We start from the raw sequence: 21,432 nt of genomic DNA, 5'->3' as shown, positions 1-21,432 counted from the left end.
TGTCAGAGTGTATTAACGGATGAGAAAAGGCATAAAGGTCCATTTTTCGCATCTTGCTGATGTTACGAAATAATAAAGAAGGCTATTCTTGGAAAACGTCCCTTGGAAAAATATTTCGCCCTTCTTCGTGTTATTGCGGGCCAGATGGAAGGACGCCGTAGTTTGGTGATCTCTGGTCTAATTGGAAGTGTAATAAGGCCAAAATTTTGACAAATTACAATTACACAGAATGAAAGTGTATCAAATATATGAAAAACTGTAATTAATTACATCAATTACATTTGATCCTCTAGTTTAGACTGGAGGAAGCAACACGATCATAAGGTCATTAAAGCTAACTTCCCCCAAATTCACAGTTGATGTATACAAACCATGTATCATCTGATCCGTTTGAAGGTTTAATACACAAAACATTTAGTTTCAATATATACGTTGGGCGTTGATTCTTGAGAAAGAATATATAAGTATATATATATATACGCGAATTCGGGCGTTGAAGCTTGAAAAATAAAAATACACCAGCATTAAATCAGGCTTTAAACTTGGAGAGTGTAAGTTGAGAACTGGTCCAGATGTGATATCTATGCTCACCAAGTTAATAACACTCTCAGAGAAAATTACGTGCGCTGCAATGCCACACATTAGGTTCAAAGTTTGATAACTACAGTGAATATCTCCATAACACGGTAATATGGAACGGATTAAGGCCGATAAAATATAGAGCAAACAAACTCGGCAGACGAATATTTTTGTCTTGTGCAGACAAAGCCCGACAGAAAAAGTAAAAACACCACTCTATTTTCAAGTAGCCTATATGTATGGCCCACAAGCCAGCAGTGACGAAACGCAAATCTGAAACGGTAACCAAACGCAAGGAACAATAAATTATTTTGTTTGTTCTGTATATAATATATAGGAGTATGCAATCTGTCACTTCTAGCAACAACAACAATCTTCAATACCTAAAAATGTCACATTAATTAGTCCATTAGTGCAGGGGTCGGCAAACTTTATGTGCTTGCGGGCCAAATATCAAATTTTTCGGTAGCGCGCGGGCCGCAATATTTACGCCTTTGAACAATCGTCATATTAAACTTCAAATTATGGCGCATTCGCACCTTCTATTGTTGCGTTAAAAGCCTGCCACAATGAGATCTGCATGTGGCATTTTTTTATAAATTATCCTACGATACATTGTTTTTATTTACTTATTATCAATGTGAAAGATATGGCAACTTGCCCGCGGTACGTCGTCCAAATGATGATTTGAAAAGCTAGTATGAAATTTATTCCAAGTGTAATGCATTTGAGACAAGAGAGATACGCCCAAATTTATGGAGAAGTCTGTTCGCAGTACAGTACGGTTTACCGTACCGTCAGATCACAGTCTACAAATATATTCACACCGAACGAAGCAGTACAGTAGGACACAAAATGGCGTCCGATGTCCGCAGAACGTTTAATGACGTCATAGCAAACAAAAACAAATCTCACAGAGCTAACAGAAATATTTTAAATGAATAAAAGTATTAGCCTTCTGGGGAACATTTTTATCTTCAACCACTAAAAATTTCAAAGTAATTGGTCCAGTATTCGAAGAGAAAAGCGGTTTTTTAATATTTACACTAGGTGTGTTATTCTCTGTCAAACAACAAGAACAACATAATGTTGAAACGATCGTTATGTCCACTACGTGTCCAATTAGGCTGCTCACAGCCATATGAGCTTACGAACGTGTATATTACACGTTGTGTACTGTCGCACTGATAAGATGTGGCGCAGTTTCGGCGTCGAATTTGGGATGACACGTTTCGTAAGAAGTTCAATAATAAATCCTTATCTGCGGTGCTGACTGTGCAAGAAAGAAATATTTTTCCGTTCAAGCACTTTGGAATGTTCGACCCTCGTCGAGAACTTCTCTCCGTTTCTCAGACATTTTTAAACTTTAAATATCAAAATGACCCCAAACGGCATACAAGTGACGCTACTTATTACAAAACAAGGGTTCCATTACATTTGAACCCACGACAATTGCACCTACATACTATTGAATCCATGAAATTTCATACAGGTTCAAATGTATGGGTTCAAATGTACAGTCACCCAAAACAAGCACCGTGCAGCAGCACTCGTTACCACATAAATCCGTGTAGAAACCAGTGATTTCCCTACACCCCCCCTATAGGGGGTGAACACCCCCCCTAAAATTCCAAACACCCCCCCTAATTTTGAGGTGCGATTCCACACTGAGGGGTTCTAAACCGCAGTCTGCGGGCCAATTACGGCCCGCGTGACCATTTAAAATGGCCCGCCGAACTTGAGTGAAATAGTTTAACCTTTCATGTGGTACCTTTTGAGTTTTAGATACCGTCTATTGTTACATCATTATCACAGTTTAAGCACGTTTATTTCGTAACAATTGAATTATTCCGATATCTTATGTATAGGTATGGGTATTATGATTACACACTGCAGTATTTTAGATATCAGCCGTATATTAAGAAAGCTTAAAGATGTCACAAAACGAAAACTAGGCACTGAAAACAGACGTTTTTTAGATGAATGACAGCGTTTTTATTTCTTTATTGAAAAAAATCAAACTTCAGCGATTTGTCTTCTTACCAACAAAATATTTCAGTTCTGAAGAAATACAACATTATGATCAGTTGACGAGCGTATTTCAAAATTTAATTCATACAACAGTCAAACAAACATGTTCAAAAAAATTAGAAATGTGTAACAAAACTAGCCATTCATACAATGACAGATGAGCAAGTAACTTCATTAGTCACTATCATTTGCAAATTACTTGTTGAAACGTAGTAGTATATATTTACGGTTGAAAGCCGTGCTTGTTATCTATTCCCCGGGAATTCTATCAGCTAAATTTATAATTATTGATTTTATTACATAACAAACTGCGATGCTAGGTGTATCTAAAATCAAGCTTAGAGCCTATTTTGGTGCCTATTTCTCAAATTTTTCTCAGGGCGCTTAAGCGCGCCCTGAACCCCAGCCGTGTCGTCCCGCACTTTTCTTCGCTCCCCTTTACTGGCCCTACAATTTCATTCTGCTGTGGATTTTGGCTCGCTGTCAATCAACTTGGGGAGGCTCCCATGTACATCGTCTCTTAAATACATACCATTTTTTAAGAATACAAATAGCCTAGTTTTATTTCTGATAGCAAATTATTCACCACCCCCTAAATTTTGAAACACCCCCCCCTAAAGAGAAAAGCTGGGGAACATACTGGTAGAAACAATAATCATTTTAGGATCAATTTTTGTTTTATGTATCAAATGTCGGGTCGTTCGAGGGCCGCAACAGATTAGCTTGCGGGCCGCATTTGGCTCGCATTTTGCCGACCCCTGCATTAGTAAATGAGAAAAGAGATTTTTCATGAGGTAACAACAAGAAGAATAACGACAACACAATGGAAAAAACGACCCATAGGTTCATCGCGCGTCCAAACTAGAGATGTACCGATACAACTTTTGTCGCCGATACTAACTAAAAAGGCCGATACCGATATTTAAAAAAAAGCCGATATCGATACAATATTATTTTTATCTCAAGCATGCAGGGCAGGCAGGTCAGAACAATAGTCTTTGAGCATTATTCATAATCATAGTACACATCATTTCATGGTGAAAGGGAGATATATCACATAATAGGAAATTGATGTGTGGAATCCAAATGCGGTAATTGATTCAGGTGCATTGTGTACTGACGCTAGTAATCTGGGTGTTAAATGAGAAAACGCATAAGGTTCAACTAAAATAAATGAATGTTTACTTGTTGATACATGAATTACATGCGCAGGCTTTTGTGCCAATATAACCACATATTTTGTACTTTACACATTGGAGAATCCACAAATATTAAATTAATATAATTCTTTATAATTACCTGTAGATAATAATATTGAAAGCGTAAATATAAAAATTTGGGCGCTTCAGAAGTATGCGCACCCAAAAGGTCGCACAACCTGAATTGATACCCACCATTGCAGTCAAATCGAGTATGTAATTTAATATATAATCTAAACTGAATAACATATCGTCATCTCTCATAGGTAAGCGAGCAAATTATTATTTTCTCTTCTGTATGCAGATCAAACCAACCGATGGCGGGTCTTCAGCGAGCTATAGTAGCATCCCAAAGAAAGTCATCGCAGGACACAGCGCTGCATCATATTGCACCATCAAAACGCAAATTGCCGGCCTCGACGCAAGTGCAAAACAGGCAGCAGGCGATACAAACATTCCTGTGCAAAATCGGGCGTGACCGAACGACGCGGCGATACAAAAACAACAGTGTGTTGCACCATTCAAACGAAAACACCCGGCCTTCGACGCACGTCGTTGATGAAAACAATCCACCTGTAGGTAGGTACAGACATGTCCATAAATTACATAAAAGTTACGATACATAAAATCTTATTAAAATCCTGTTTAAAGCCGGACCAGTATTTTATACAGTAGTGCTCGGTTTCCAAATGGTATAAATACAAGATCACATAACTTAACAGTTAATACACCATTTCACGGCATATGGCTGCTGAAATAATCAGGTAACATTACGGAGTGAGTGAGGATTTGAGGAGTGGGGAAGACGTAAATGGCCAATCTCTTTCAACTGTAACAAGTTATTATTGAACCATGTAAAAATTGGATTAAAACATGGGTTTTGGTTGCATGTGGTATGTTGGTCGTTGGTTCCATGCAAACTTCTTGGCGGTTCCAGCTGTGAAAGAACAATAAATATTAAAAGAAAACATGTATTAAGTAATTCGGTGCGTCTATGGACGAGAATTTGAAAATTGGACGCCGCGTGTTGATCACTCATGTAAAAAAAAATCACAAAATCTTGGAATAATAAGGCGAATCATCGGTACTGGTGCATTAGGAATTGAGTATAATAGTCTCTTATATTTTCATTTGCAATATGGTATTATTAATTGGGAGGGAGAGTAAAACTAAGTCACTAGATTTGCTGCACAAGAATGTCATTTGGTGAATGCTATTATCAGAACACGAGAGCGATGCTCGAATATATGGTCCAAAACAGAATACTTTTCATACCGCGCCTACGGCTACAGGTATCAGTTTATCTCAGAGTTTCAGGTTCACATAGCGTCGCGTTGAATCGGAAACATCCGCCGCGATTGGCGATGAAAAACCGTGTTCCCGTGAAAAATAAAAATATAGCTAAACAAATAAAATATCATTCTGATAAAAAAAACAATCTTCAACCACTGAGAATTTCAAAGTAATGGACCTTTCCAAGACCTTTAACCCCCGAAAAAATTGTCCTATACTTTACCATTGCAAAATTTTTGGGGCTATTTTAAGGGTGTTTTGCAAGTTGGCGCCTGTAAAATGGGGTAGGTATTTTAAACCATCATTATGATTCATCGCATACAACAATCTGTTTTTTAAAAGTACCGGTGAAGAATTTTAGCCACAGCTATTTCTACACTAATTTTTTATTACTGCAATTAAATTAAAAATTCTAGGAAGACAGAGTGATCATTGAATTATCTGATGAATATTTAAGTTTCCGAAACACAATTGAAAACTAACGAATAGAGTTTAAAAACGCGAAAACGAGGTAATGTTTACGACCACGCTTGAAAATCTTTCTGAGTGAGAAAAGTGTCTGAGCGGATGCGAAAAGGGAGCATTCTTACGTCACTTTTTGCATCTTGCTGATTGGTCAATGTCACGAAGTAAACAAGGAAGTCGATGCTCGGGAAAAAGTTTAGTGGTCCATCAATGAATGAAAGAAGAGATTTTCATAACAAACAAAACAAAAACAACAAAGACATAATACAAAACTACCCATTCCGTCCACTTTGTGTTCAATAATGCAAGCAATTTGGAGCAATAGAACTTGAAGTATATCTATTTCTCTGAAACTGTTAAATTTATGTAGTGCTTCCAAAATCATATGTTATCTTCAATATTTGAAATTTTTTCAACTAGAATTTGAAATTTGCCCAACCGTACCACAAGGAGCATTACAAATAGGACTTATTTCATGCCTAGGTACGCATGGGGGTGTGGCTCATCGCGCTATGCGTTAGCAATACGCTCGCCACCGCACCTCTGATTACTCTGCGTGGGTTCGTAGGTTCGAATCCCATGCGGGGATAGTTATGTGCGGGAGGATTGCTCGGTTACGGCTTCCTCCACCATCAAGTCCATGCTTCAGAAAACGAATATCTAGCTAATCCCTTACCCGACATGGAATAGTAACATGACGGGAGGCCGTGGTTCGTCATATGGTTAAGCCGCCTTATCGACTTTCCTCTCCCCCCTCCGAATAAATATGTAAATCCTATCCTATTTTCGTACACATTGATATGAAATAAATTATATACTACTATTCGTCTGCTGCTGGCACTTTGAAAAGGACATCACGCAGTGATTTCCCTACACCCCTCCTATAGGGGGTGAACACCTCCCTAAAATTTCAAACACCCCCCCTAATTTTGAGGTCCGATTCCACACCGAGGGGTTCTAAACCTCAGTATGCGGGCCAATTACGGCCCGCGTGACGATTTAAAATGGCCCGCCGAACTTGAGTGAAATAGTTTAACCCTTCATGTGGTACCTTTTGAGTTTTAGATACCGTCTATTGTTACATCATTATCACAGTTTAAGCACGTCTATTTCGTAACAATTGAATTATTCCGGTATCTTATGTATACGTACCGTATGGGTATTAGGATTACACACTGCAGTATTTTAGATATCAGCCGTATATTAAGAAAGCTTAAAGATGTCACAAAACGAAAACTAGGCACTGAAAACAGACGTTTTTTAGATGAATGACAGCGTTTTTATTTCTTTATTGAAAAGAATCAAACTTCAGCGATTTGTCTTCTTACCAACAAAATATTTCAGTTCTGAAGGAATACAACATTATGCGACATTATGATCAGTTGACGAGCTTATTTCAAAATTTAATTCAAACAATAGTAAACAAACATGTTCAAAAAAAATAGAAATGTGTAACAAAACAAGCCAAAAGTAGCCATTCATACAATGCCAGATGAGCAAGTAACTTAGTCACTAATATCAACAACATTAGTCACTATCAGTTGCAAATTACTTGTTGAAACGTAGTAATATATATTTACGGTTGAAAGCCGTGCTTGTTATCTATTCCCCTGGAATTCTATCAGCTAAATATTATAATTATTGATTTCATTACATAACAAACTGCGATGCTAGGTTATCTAAAATCAAGCTTAGAGCCTATTTTGGTGCCTCTTTCTCAAAATTTTCTCTGGGCGCTTGAGCGCGCCCTGAACCCCAGTCGTGTCGTCCCGAATTTTTCTTCGCTCCCTTTTTCTGGCCCTACAATTTCATTCTGCTGTGGATTTGGGCTCGCGTCAATCAACTTGGGGGCCCACATGTACATCGTTTCTTAAATACATACCCTTTTTTTAAGAATACAAATAGCCTAGTTTTATCTCTAATAGCAAATTATTTACCACCCCCTAAATTTTGAAACACCCCCCCTAAAAAGAAAAGCTGGGGAACATACTGACATCACGAATCCCATAGTCTGACTGAAGCGGTCATTTGGAATAAGTAAATAACCAATTGCATCGTAATTTCACTGCATGATTAAGCGCGGAAGGCTTAAAAGCGTATCGCATGCATTACACCTCAATGGTCGCATATCACCTCAAAGGGTATATATAGCTGCGTCTACGAGTCAAAACAACACTGGCGACGCTTGCCAAACAATTTTAGCGGTTTGTTTTGTTCGTTATAGCCTACTGTATAGGATTAAGTTCTTATTGTCTCTCTACTTTCCGGGGCTAAATTATGGAATTTGGCTGGGACTCTATCTGTGCAGTCGCAGTGCTAATTATTGCAGGCATAGTTGGCTTCTTATAGTAAGTACAGGTTTTCATTTCTTTTTTTGCAAACTCTTGAATAAACAATGTGCCAATGCACGGGCAAAACATCCAGTTCGGGGAAGGCTTTCTTCTTTGATTCATTCTTTCAAATGTGTTTAATATGTTCGAAGCCTGTATTTCCGGGCATATTTTCACATACAGACATAGGCTACAGACATATGCTTTTACTTGTATGATAATCGATGTCAGCTTCCAAGTTCAGAAGTTGTTGTTATGCTCCATGTTGATTTTTTTATAAATTTTACAACCTTTTCTCTCGAAATATGATGTGGCAAATTTCTGTCAACCTCCACCTTCAGAGCAATCAACTTTAAACTGTGTGTTCCAACCCCTATCGGCCTATATTTTCATTCCACATGTAGGCCTACCACAGATAACTTGGTAATGTAAAATATGTAAACATGATACATATATATTAATAAATTTCTTCACATTTGAATTTTTGAATATTCAGAGTCCAAATTTCAAAACATGGAGTGGGTGAATTGGTGATATGGATCTGCAATTTAGAATCTTTTTTCAGCTATGTTGGTTACTTCTTCAAAGTGAAGATATCAGCTGGACACTCTGTTATATCTGAAGTGAAAGTAGCATACAAGTTCCATCAAGGAAATTATGATTCGTGTGGGCCATTCTTTAACGAAATTGTTAAATTGTACCCAAATGAGCGTTGCATGGGTATTTATTATGATAACCCTGAAGTGGTAAGTTGTTAAATGCTTCCTCTGTTGGATTTTTCTGCTCGCTACTATTTCTATTCACATATATCTATATATCCAAAAGCACTTATGGCAGTCTGTCAGTGTAAAACAACAATCCATGGGTGAAATATCACAGAAAACTCATATTTCGAAACCCAAGTTTATTGCCCGGCCTTCCCTGTTAACTTCATTTAAAAATAATCACCGTTTTCTACCTTGTGAGTTCAATCAGTTCATCAGAATTTTTTTTACAGATTGATCCAAACAAATGTCGCTACATTGTTGGTGTGATAATTGCGGAGGGTGTGGGACAAGTTCCAGAGAAGACAGTAGTTAAGAACCTGCAAAGTCGTGGATTTAAAATTATCACTTTTCCAAAAGTTGAAAATTCTGTGAAAACCACCCATCCATTTACACTCACAATATCTGCATACTTCGCTGGATGGAAAGCTTATCCAGCCTTGATGAAATACATAAAGGTGTTTTTATTGTATTTGCATGAATATCAATTGTGGAGTAATAGTATCCAGGCATCTGAAACAAATAACTAGCTAAATAATCCCATACCCCACGTGGCCTGGTAATCGGATGAGAGATTGTGGCCCCACATATGATTAAGCCAACTCTCGTCGCTTTTTGCTACACCAGGATAAATATGTAAATCCTATAAACCCCTAATATAGCCAGACAAAATAGAAATATATCTTTTATCACTGGATTCCTACTTCACGAACATTTTATAACTAGTTTTATTTCATCCTGTCCTGCAATGACAGACATAGTTCGCCCGTCACAGTGACTCAATTTTATAGTTGTTTTGAAGCTGGGGTTTCCTATAACAAATCTGTGATAATTATGTTCCCTATGAAGGGTGCCTGAGATCTTATATCCATCTAAAATCTAATTTGCAACTCTGATTTGGTTATCTGGGGTCATTCTTATTTGTAAGTGTGACGTAAAAAGTTACATTTTATGAACAATATTTACAGTGTTACAAGAGCAGAATTGGAGAACAATAAGCCTCGTGCCAAAACTAAAGTTAATCGCAATCTCAACAAATTCACTATTGCACTTGCACTATTTTTCAGCTAAAACACCAAAATTTTGTACTAGTTTGGTTGTGGCAGCATCAGGCCCATGTCAGCTTTAAACCCTTGAATATGTGAAATGAATGCCCCTGCCGTTGTTGAATGCAGAGGTATAATAACTCGAAGAGTCGCAGTGAGGTTACCTTCATTCGAGTGTGTAAAGTTGCTAACAAAGGTTTGAAACAGTCCGAGAACAATGGAACATACAAAATTACATGATAGAAAATGTAAACCTTTTCTCCCAATCACACCACAGCTATCATTTTGTTTCTTTCATTTTGTTATATTAGGATCAGGGGCTTACTGCACATCCCTTCCTGGAGATATATTTTGATCGAACCATTCACTACATGGTGCCGTTGTCCAAACATGATGAGTTCTATGTCGAGGAAATGGAGGGATGATTTTTGAATTCTGTAAGAGGGCATCATTCTGATACCTTTGATTGAATGACTTTGTATTTTAAGCAATAGTGTTATTTATACTAACCTCACAATCGTTTATATTTATGTAAATATGATGTGGCTTGAGTTGTATTTTCAAATCTGCAGTCTTTCTGATTTCTATAAAAACTAATGCTATTTTGAAGTTTTTGCTCGTATTTCATATGGTATACAAAATAACTTTCGACAATTTTCACTGACGGAAATCACAGACATTTGTTTTGCACTAACGTTTTTATTCTTCTGTATTTTTGTAATCATTTCAACCAATTTCATCTTGCCAATTATGTAAATATATTATATGCCATTTCTAATAAACTTTCGGTGTACCTTTCTATTTGATCATTTTGTAGTAGCGTGAAATTTTGTGTCGTCAGGTGGACCAAAAAAGCATTCTTTCCAGTTTGCTTGTATGCTGTCTTACGGATTCTTTGCCAGTTTTGTCGCTGGGAGTTACGCGTGCGAATTGGTTGGTAAAGCTAGCATGAAGAATGCGATTTGAGATAAGGCATCGGGGGCGTTATCTAGTTATCTTTGTAGTGTCTGAATGATTTGATCCCAATCTCAAGAAAATCATACGTATTATGCTACCCTTATGGAAGGGCAATGGAACAAAAACTGTTCACGGGTTATGGAGCTTGCTGTGTGTAGGAGAGCGGTTGAGGATTGATTGGCGTGTCCATCTCTCGTAACTTACGAAACATTATCTATTAAATAGCTATCGTTCGTGAAACGATTGTCTGGTGATTTGTGATAAGCAAAATACTTGTTTTCAAAATGCCATATCGTCGTTTCGATCAATGTGATAAGATAAAGTAGCTGGAATAATTTATATTGATTAAAAACTTGAGTAACTCATTACAATTTGAAACTAAGTCTTTATTACGTTGTTAGATATCGTTGTTGTTGTGAAAAGATGCTTTTCTACCAGGCCAATGATTTGAAAATGTCAGTGGTAGCATAGTGTATCTACTTTTCTTCCTGAATATGATTTAATATTGTATATACTCTCGAAACAATCTATTCTCAATATTTATATACCTCAAAATATATATACTTGAATTTCATACAGTATTTGAATTATATATATTTATATTGTAGTTTGATGGTCTGGCTAAGTGAATACTGATCCTAAATTTTCATGTGGTAAAATCAACCAAATCTACATCCAATCTTCTTTTATCATATCTGCTGCTTTTTCTCCTATCATGTAACACGGAGCTTGGATATTTGCCGAAGTCAAATGTGGCATCACTGATGCGTCAGCAATACGGAGTCCTCTTACACCACGAACCCTGTAAACAATAAATTTAACATGACATTATTTATGGTAGTAGGATCATTTTTTTTTTCATTCAGTTTCAAATGAGACAGGCATCCCAAATCCTAAAAAGGAATGGCAGTAATTTCTACAAATACAATATTTTTCTTTTTGTTGGAACGAAAATAATATTTGATATAGGCCATTTCAGATAAAATAATATTGGCAGTATTGTTTTATTTATTGTCCCTTTCACGTTCGTCTTTTTTTATCCTCAGGTAATGCACCAAATTGGGCACATATATATGTATAATTTTATTTTTAAATCACCTAAGTCTTGAGTCAACAACGGCCATTTTATTATCATTTTCACCCATTTTGGCCGTGCAGCACGGATGATAAAGTGTTCTCGTGGACAGGCCTATATAACACCGATAGAAACTGTCAGGCCTGAAAAAAGAAATATACATTAAAAATTATCACTGTATCAATATTACTTCATTTTCATTAACAATAGCAAACAGAAAAAAATCAGAATTATTTGAAACAAAGTAAAACATCAGATTGAATTGACTGTCTATGTTTGTAAACTAAAAGGTTTAGCGTTTCAAATTTTTATATTTCAGCAGATACGCGTACACTAATTCACGAATATCTCCACGAATCACTGCTTACTTACCGGGGAGGCGTTTGATTGGATGTGAAGTTACATAAATCCGGAAATATCATTCTGTAGTCGATACTGTTTAATGTCTTTGTCATTTCGAGTTTTTCGATTATTTTTAAACCTGTCAGCAGTTGAAAAAAAGACATCACTTGAGCATATTTTAATGTTTGCAATGAAAAGTAGCTAATGGTTGTAAAAAATAAATTACTAACAGTCTTATCGAATTGAAATATCACAAATCACAATCAATTAGTTAATTGAAGGCCAAATTGTCGCATTATTTACTATGTAGATAAGCAGAAACTCTTTCTTCCATTACAACAAACCTTCGATAAGCATAAGAACATCATCATCGTCTGAAAGGTAGTTCGGATCAATTATCGGCTGCTCAAATGGATCTTTCGATTTTAATCGAATAGTTCCCACAGATTTTGGATGCTGGAGGCCGACTGCCATTGCGGTAAAGTTTTTCTGTTTATAATATAGTATTAATAAAGATAAAATGGTGAAATATAAATAAAGAACTAAATTTCAAAAATTTGGTAATAAATCGAAATATTATTTATCCCATTATATTTTGGTGAAAAGATTGAAACAAGGCACCATACTGTCAACATGATACAAACATAACAAACATACTCTCTCTCTCTCTCTCTCTATATATATATATATATATATAGATGAAGCAATAAACAAAATAATACCGCGATATTTCAACCAGACTGCATTAGAATTTGTACCAGTGATCTTCAACTGGTGTTGTGTAGAATACTAATGACTAAAAAAAGACCTTCAGCGTCAAATAGTTTATTTTTTATTTCAGAATATTTTCTATTATCAAAGTAAAGATCAATGAGAGTCGGTTACGTGATACTAAGAATCAACAGAGCAACTCTTGAAATTTCAGGATTTATGACATCGTAACAAAAATGTAGTTATAGTCATGGGATTTCTCAGGGGTGGGTAATGTGCCAACGTTATTCATAATGCATACCGCACGTTGCATATTTCAATTTTTCCATGATAATGGATAAATATTGGAAAAGGAAAACTAAAAGCTAAATATGTACAAAACTGAAAGCCATTGAAGAAAAAGCGCATGTTATTTCTGAATTACAGTCAGAATAAAATACTTGTGCTCCTCGAAGCAACCCGATAACCACACTAAAATTTCTAATCACAAGTTTTTTCAAATTGCTTTTTTAGCTTCTGCTAGCCTATAGATGATTTGCATTAATATTTAAACGTTTTGGGGCGTGAATACTCTTGTAAACCTGAATTTGAATGTGCTAGGCTTTTTTTTGAATAGGATTGACAAGCATATTGGTCTTTTTGTTATTTCCTCTTTATGCCAGACCTGATCGCAATTTGGATAATATTGAGTTATTTGAAAATTTGTAATTCCAATAATTTATGATATATATATGTTTCACGGTTCTCAAACGATCGAATAAAGCTTTGACTTCTATACGCGTCTTACGTCAATCTCAACTTCAAAAAACTGCTCCAGAAGAGTTTTATTCAGGCGTGAGTTGAAAACATCTAAACATGTATTTATACCAGCGTTCCCAACCTTTTTTGATCGCGGACTATTATCGCACCGCCAAAACTTTTGCGGACTCAAGGTGCGTTTATTGCAACCGTACTCTGTGTGAAGAAACAATAAAACCAAACAACAGATTTTAACGAATTTCAAAATCGGGAATTCGGCGCAATTACGCGTTTGTTGAAAGAGCCGACTTTTTTATTGTATAATGGTCTTTTCTGTCGCACAATATTCAATCCATGACAACGACGAGAATTTGAAATGTCTTTCTACTTCACTTTATTTGTGTTCATGGTAACTCGCGGTTGCGTCGACTTACGGCAAGATGAAAGCATTACTTCTTTAAAATATCACAGAAATCTGCGAAAATAATAATGTTAGAATATATTGCCGGATTATATTTAGTTTTGAGAATTATTTTTTGCGATCTTGCGAATTTGTCATCGCCGTTAGAAAAATCCTACTATCTGCTATAAATTTCCAGGAAGCGCAACTCGATTTAGTACTTTTAATAAAAATATATTTAAAGTATATTAGTGAATCAAAAATACATATTCATCGCTTTGCTTTATTATTAATTTGATTGTTATCATTTTAATCTGCGGTTGTGTTGACGAAATAAAAGTAATACTACTAAATATCATGACAATCCGCGTGGACACAAAAATGCGTGGTAAAATGCTCGATTATATTTTGTTTGGATTCGTATTTTTGTGAATTCGACAAATCTGAGCTGTTCGGCGCTTCAGTACAGTACGTACCAATGTGGAGGCAAAGAAGGAGAAATGTCCTGGTACGTATACTACGGTAGCACCCGAAATTTGCGATTTGCAATGTCTAAAAAGGCGGTTTTAATCGTTCACGGAACATCATAAAACAAAACTTATGGTCTTCTGCGTTGTATTTTGTATTGCCGCTTTCCAATTTAAAAAATTTGGGTCGCCACCATTGACACCTACCAGGAAAAAAATTTATTCCTCGTTGTTCGAACTCGCAAGAAACACCACTTAGGTATCTATCGACGCGTGTGCTAACTCGTGTTTTCGTCGAGAATCCGCAAGTGAGTTGTGAAATCCAATCGTTTGATTAGGCGACGCGCACGTGACCTGTCGCGTCACCTGTTACCAAATTTTCAAAAAGTAAATTGATATTCTGATAGTTTAATGTTCGAATATATGACCAGCCCTACTCAGTAACCAGTAAATATTAACTCGATTAATATTATGTGAATAAACTTGCTTTTTATGTTTTATGTGAATTCTAACGTAAATCATAACTTGGCTGATAGGTAAGTTTCGCAATAACGTTTGCGGCCCGCAGTGAATTTCTTCTGACTTGTTGCGGACTCATTCAAACGTTCCGCGGACTCATTTGAGACCGCGGACTCGGGTTGGGAAACACTGATTTATACAGTGAAGTTTTATAAACTTTAAACCTCTAATAATAATTCTATTAGCACAGTGCTAGTCGCAAATACGGGAGTAGAAAGAAAATATTCAAACAAATCGATTTTGCTTGAAGTCGTACTTACCCCAGCGTCGTGTGGAAATGGTAGTGCTGAATCCGGGTTTGAGTTGAAGAATATTTGAATTGAAGGAAAAGGTCTTTTTCTGTTGAAAAACAGTGTCATGGTTTTTGCATACTCTGTGGTAAATCAATTTCAAATTGCGATGCTTTCCTGGTTAAATAAAATAACGATTGTTACTCACATTGTGCTCTTACTAACGTCTGTTCCCCAGTATTTTGTTCTGGTATGTATAGCAGTATCTATGCCAAATCCAACAGAGAGTTGACCAGTTCCATTAACAATATATTCTTTAACGTTTTCTTCGCTCTAGAATTATAAAATATGTATATATTAATTAGTAATTATTTTGTGACATCTTCGTGGATTGAGATATTTTTCAATTTCAATTCAATTGCTTAGAAGTTTCATTAATAATTGAACCGCAGTTGGGACTGCATGGGTTATCATTTTGCGCTGTTACAAATCTTTTTGGTTTCTTTGAAACGTTCGGCAAGTCCCTCTGAATTAATAGAAAACCCTCTTGAGGAAATACTAAGTTGTCTTCATTATTACAATTGATTGCTATCTATATAGAAGCTTGCCTTGTGACTAGTTTGACTCAGTACTGGTGATTGCAGTACTATATTGGTCGAAATTATTACTGTCAAAGCAGATTGTGCTAAAAATAATTGTTGGGCAACTACTCTAAATTTTCCAATTAAATAAATATGCTCACCACTCCCTCCAATTCATTGAAGTTGTTGCCGTGAAAACTCCAAGCTACTAAATGATCTTCCATATTAGATCCTACCCCTGGGATGTCACGAATAACATCAATCTAAATAAATAAATACATCTTTGTAGTAAAACATGATTCATTTGCACTGAACAAACTAGAGTGCTATGATTCGAGGTGACAGCTGGCCCAAAATCTTCTGGAAAACTATAAAAAATATAATAATGTAAGAGTAGGGGCCAACGTTTTGTCGTATGACATTTAAAATTGAATAGCGTAAAACATGAATAATATGTACCCCCTTTTTCTTCAGATGCTCTGCTGGCCCAATTCCAGACAGCATTAAAATTTGTGGCGTTCCAATTGACCCCGCGGACAGAACTATTTCCTTACGGCTTTTGACTGTGAATGGTATGCCGTTTTTCACGAATTGTATCCCAACCGCTTGTTTCTCCTCATCTGTCATCACCTTTGTAACATGCGCATTTGTAACAACGTGCAATTTGTTATTCCTGTAATATGTTTTTGTTGAATTAAAGAGGAAAAATTTATTTATAGTAAAAATTGAAGTACCAGTCTACAATATATTCTGAAAGCTGATTTCAAAATTTTGTTATAATGGATCTAAAACTAAAATTTCACATTTCTGAACATTTTATCGGTAATCCCTGTACTGGATTGTTTCGTTGTCTTGACCTGGAGCCCGATTGTTACCTTCAATCAGCTTAAATCTGCTATTTACTTACTGTTGTTACTCCTGATTAGATAACTCCGATATACCCTATACATTAGAACTATCAAATACAACATGGGATGTTGTTAATACGCGACTTCAGTGATCGTGTACTCTAACTGTAATTTACAAGATCTTGTAAATTTGCGATACACTAGGTTTTTAAGAAGACTTTTTATTAAATCATTTCTTAGACAAGCAAGGCTTCTACCCGAAAAATCACTCAAATATGAAACGGTAAGGGATAAGTTGATATGGAGATAAGAGAAAGTAAATTGTAAATTGGAGTACTGTTCACAATGATTTTGGAATCCAAAATTGACAGCTGTATTGGTGATTCCAATAAGTGTAACAGCTTGTTAGTAGTAAATTTCGGACAGCACTTTTGTTGACAACAAGGTAACAAACATAGAGTTAAATTATTGAAATGATCTAACTTCAATGACAAAATAAACAAACGCTTTTATAGCACACACCTTAATTTTTTTATAAAAATAATTACAATACTCAATTATATATCAAAATATTTTATTTGTGTAACAATAAATTTCAATATATTTCAATTCTAAAAATTCTGTTTATACAACCTTCTTGGCAAAATGCTCCTGAGGTATGCATCGGAAGACGATACTCTGATACCATTGTACTGACTTTGAACGATTGGACCTATACCTTCCATTTTGTCGTCGTGATAGTCTACTTCATTCAAACCTATTCGAAGAATATATTCATTCATGCTTGTATGTAATTGTAGATTAAATACAATGGAGCAAGAATTTTGTGTATACTATTACCTAAAGCTTTGTGATTTTTATTATTCTTACCCATTTCTTTCCCAGCTTCTATCATTTTTCTTGTCATTTCGTCAGTAAATACAGGAGATATTTTTAATGGTCCACCTCGTCCCAAATTAGCGGACATTTCTGGATCAATTGCATCTTCAATTTTTCTAAAATATGGCTCCACATTTTTCCAACTCCATCCTTCTGCACCGTGATCCTCCCAAGAATCATAATCATGAGGACTTCCCCGAATATATATCATAGCATTTAGAGACGTTGACCCGCCGAGCACTTTACCCCTAGGCCATTGCTCCACCTGCAAAATTATTTAGAATATTGGAACAGCATTACCAAGTTTGAACAGTTGAATAAAAAGTAGCACTTTCGAACATTCTTGAAATATTACATACTAGTCGAGTTCATATCCGTCGTCTTAATTAAATAGGTGAGAAACAATTATGCTCACTGATCTTCGGGTGTTTACGTATTATTATTAAATGCTTTAACTAATTTTAGACGGCTTTGTATAAAAGCATAAATAACATATTATTCTAATTCTCACAGAACAGGTTTCTTATAAGTATATTATTTAAATTTTATCATATAATTAAACATTTCAATTTTCAGAAAACTTAATAATAAAAATGATCCGTACTCCTCGAGAAGCTTGTAGATTTCGTTTCTGCGGAACAATATCATAATTCCAATCATACTCAGATCTGTAGCCTTGTCTTGCAGCAAATGGAATATCAATTACTGGGTATTTCAAGTCTGTTGAACCCGCCTCCAATAGAAGCACACTGTTTAATTAAAAGGAAGGCTTCAATTTCTCGATTTAGTATCATAAAAAGTAATACAGAATGGGATGATAAAATGTTAAGTTATAAAATTGACTGAATTATTTTTTCAAACTGATCGTTATAGTTAGCAATATAGATTCTTTTTGGTGTTGCTTAGATTGAGATGACAAAATGTTTAATGATAAAATTCGTTGTTCAAACAGATTAATAAATTTATCCATAGTGTACTTGCAAAATTTTCATTAATGAATAACCAATTCTTTAAATAAAATCTAATCTGTCCTCATGTGCATGAAAGAAATATTATACCAATCTAGCGCAGTATTCTATGTTACATACTTGGCATCTGGAATTTCGGACAGTCGGCTTGCTACAACGGCTCCCGAAGCTCCTGCACCAACTGCAGAAACATAACTATACTAGTATTTGGAATTTCAGAAATTTCTCAGATTATACTCCATACAAAAATACAAGCACTTGGAATTCAATCAGCAGGAATACTTTTTTTCGGAATAGGCAGATGAATATTATAATGTGCCGCTTCTGTCGCATTAAGGGTTAATGTTACAAAAATTTTAAAATATATTTTAACATAAATGTTATAATATTTTACGAATGTATATTTTGATCGTATTGTTGATTGTATTGCAATATGATGCACTCCATAGTCAGACTATGTCAGTATGTATTTTATTTGATGATTGTCTGCGACACCATAGCGTTTGAATTTGAATGAAATCTTCCTCAATATTTCAAATCCTTTCGTTTTTTTTATACAAAGAATTCTTAGCAAAAAAATTTGCACAAGTTTTTCGGTACCAAGATGAGATGTTTATGGCACTCAAGATTGGGAGAGCCGAAAATAAATGAGTAATAACATATAAAACGATGTACTCTTGAACATTCAACATAAAAAAGCATAGATATCTTATCTACCGTTTTAAAAATAGCTATATTTTACTATTTTTTCCAAACCAAACAAGCAAGCTCCGAATATTACAAGCAAAACAATTGGAACGAGGCTCTGATGTTGCGAACTACAATGCGAGATTTTTTTCGGGGAGCTTTTCGAAGCAAAAAAGCAGCCTGAATGTACGAAAACATTTGAATTGGCAAGACTTACCCACTATGAAGTCGTATTCGTTCAATATATTTTCTGCTACAATTGGATCGTCTATCTGCCTTGAAGCTAACAATAGAAATAGGCTTAACAGTATCGACTTTACCATATTTATAACAAAAGCTGTCTGAGTAAATTGTATAAAAACGTATGATTATTTGAATTTATGTCCATTTTCCTGAGTAAAAATCGTGGAATATGGAATTATGCGAGAAATATTCTAATTTATTTCTTGCTTTCAATCCTCTTTAGCTGACAAATGTTTACCTTTCCATTATCTAAAACTTATATATCAAGTCAATAACAAGAACAAAGCCACAAATATTCATTAATTCGAACCATATTGTCGTATGAGTATATTCAAAGGTTTAGAATAAAAGAGTTATTTATTTCCACACCAGGCAATAATCAATAATTAAGTCATGAAAATATGCAGCAATAAAATAGGGTAAATGTTAATTTATCTTAACCAGTAAAGGGAAAATTATATTTCTGACGTTGCTATTCCTGTATTCTAAGTAGTTTCTAATTTTTATGATCCTATATTTTTTCGTTGATAACCATGAATACTAGTCTCCTTCATTCACCTGCCCGCGAGCAATATTATCTCTAATGAAGATAATCGTACTGTTAGGTAAATTAGAATGATAGTAGCGGACTGTAACAAACAACTGGTTAATTTACTAGAGTATATGAGCAAGTTTTCCTATTGATGATTATATTGTTAAAATATTAGCGATTTTAGATTTCCAGCTTTTTACGAAAAACATACCTCAGCGTTGGTATAGTCGTCATTTATGTAAATGATGTCACATCTTGTTAAATTAGCTTTCTATAAAAAATCTTACATAAATCCAAAAACAGTACAAATATTCATTTGTGTAAGTACAATTCTTGACAATGAATAGTGGTCTGTTATTTTACTAATTATCTTATGTGATTTATTTGCACGGTAAACTTCAGTCTCTCGCAGTCCCATCCACTTTTCTATAATTTTTACGTTATGTCCCTGAAAAAATATCTGTCAAAAGCAACTCGACTTGACGGGCTTTCATTTTAGGAAATTACATATATACACATTCCTAATGCTGGCTTTGTAATTCAAGTGTCCTGCTACTGCGCACTATAACAAAAATGTATTTCTGTAACGTTTCGCCTGACTAAAGTCTTACTTCCTCAGGCTAGCGGTTCACGACAATGACAAGAAACTGAAAATCGTGTATAGGTTAAATATAGCTATAAATAAATTGGTTCAAAATTGAATTATTAAGTAAATCATGACCAAACAATAAATAAACATTTAATTCATCTTTGGCGATTAGAATAACGATGTGAAAATAGACTCGGTATCCAGTGTAGAATAATTTTTCTGTAGTATATTTTTATCTCACAAAAAGTTTTTCAGCTCGTGATGATGTAGTCTGGTTTCTTTTAGAGTGATCGTCTTCAAGTCGTTGAAGTCCTTTTTTGAGATACTCAAAGATTTATTTCTTGCAACAGTCGTAGAGTCTGGATATAGCAGTATCTATTGTGGATACAGAATCCTTCAGATAAAGCGGCGGAAGTTGCCCGTAATACACACCACTATTTGGTACAACGGAAAGAATATCAAGTACTCAATTTTTTTTACATAGGAGGTAGCCATCTTCATACAGTGGTCCAAAAGCGCCATATAGCGTCGGAAAGATATTGAATTTATTAGTTTGCGCACGAAATTCGATGCAACAAAGAGCCCATGCACGCAAACCGATAATCAAGAGATGACTGCAATTTAGATATGGTTAATGTGGGCACTATATATATGGTAAAACATGATCTTTAACAACGCATGTAAATCTTCACTTGAATCCTATGCAAAACATATTTTTGTCCGTGTGTTTTTACGGAATGGATTCATTCTATGACATGACAACAGATTATAACGTTATTATTCTCCGTTATGTTAGTTCTCATAATATTGGTTCAGCCATTGGTAGTCCTTAATTACAATTTGTGATAACACTATACCCCCGATAATGCTTGGTACCTCAATTTGCGATATTCCGTGTTTACCAATAACAAATATTGTATTAAGTTTGCTTTGTGTCATTTGTAAATTACCAAACAATT

General features: G+C 35.2%; 2 protein-coding genes across 2 annotated transcripts; one reads left to right on the top strand and one right to left on the bottom strand.

Moving 5' to 3' along the window:
• Positions 1 to 7,563: 7,563 nt before the first annotated feature.
• LOC120329997 (testis-expressed protein 264-like) lies at positions 7,564 to 10,506 on the top strand. Its single transcript, XM_039396808.2, has 4 exons — positions 7,564 to 7,915; positions 8,463 to 8,643; positions 8,895 to 9,119; positions 10,019 to 10,506. Exons 1-4 carry the CDS (start codon positions 7,845 to 7,847, stop codon positions 10,130 to 10,132), a joined length of 591 nt encoding a protein of 196 aa, XP_039252742.2. The 5' UTR covers positions 7,564 to 7,844; the 3' UTR covers positions 10,133 to 10,506.
• Positions 10,507 to 11,238: 732 nt separating this feature from the next.
• Positions 11,239 to 19,484, bottom strand: LOC120329996 (putative GMC-type oxidoreductase Mb1310). The gene is made up of 13 exons (XM_039396807.2): positions 19,327 to 19,484; positions 18,543 to 18,603; positions 18,059 to 18,203; positions 17,446 to 17,719; positions 17,209 to 17,332; positions 16,187 to 16,400; positions 15,889 to 15,990; positions 15,355 to 15,479; positions 15,177 to 15,255; positions 12,426 to 12,570; positions 12,112 to 12,220; positions 11,763 to 11,882; positions 11,239 to 11,466 (listed from the first exon to the last, which is right to left on the bottom strand). The coding sequence occupies exons 1-13, from the start codon at positions 19,430 to 19,432 to the stop codon at positions 11,334 to 11,336; spliced, it is 1,737 nt and encodes a 578-aa protein (XP_039252741.2). The 5' UTR covers positions 19,433 to 19,484; the 3' UTR covers positions 11,239 to 11,333.
• Positions 19,485 to 21,432: the final 1,948 nt, after the last annotated feature.

Source organism: Styela clava, chromosome 12, assembly GCF_964204865.1.
Source record: "Styela clava chromosome 12, kaStyClav1.hap1.2, whole genome shotgun sequence".
Taxonomy (NCBI): domain Eukaryota; kingdom Metazoa; phylum Chordata; class Ascidiacea; order Stolidobranchia; family Styelidae; genus Styela; species Styela clava.
Note: the sequence above shows the minus strand (reverse complement) of the source record. Positions and strands in the feature narration are given on the sequence as shown.

Coding starts and splice junctions, on each gene's coding strand:
- LOC120329997 (XM_039396808.2), top strand. CDS start 7,845: ATGGAATTTGGCTGGGACTCTATCTGTGCAGTCGCAGTGCTAATTATT. Junction 8,644..8,894: donor ATTATGATAACCCTGAAGTG/GTAAGTTGTTAA, acceptor TTTTTTTTACAG/ATTGATCCAAACAAATGTCG. Junction 9,120..10,018: donor CCTTGATGAAATACATAAAG/GTGTTTTTATTG, acceptor TTGTTATATTAG/GATCAGGGGCTTACTGCACA.
- LOC120329996 (XM_039396807.2), bottom strand. CDS start 19,432: ATGGTAAAGTCGATACTGTTAAGCCTATTTCTATTGTTAGCTTCAAGG. Junction 18,604..19,326: donor CGAATACGACTTCATAGTGG/GTAAGTCTTGCC, acceptor ATGTTTCTGCAG/TTGGTGCAGGAGCTTCGGGA. Junction 12,221..12,425: donor TGTTCTTATGCTTATCGAAG/GTTTGTTGTAAT, acceptor AACTGCTGACAG/GTTTAAAAATAATCGAAAAA.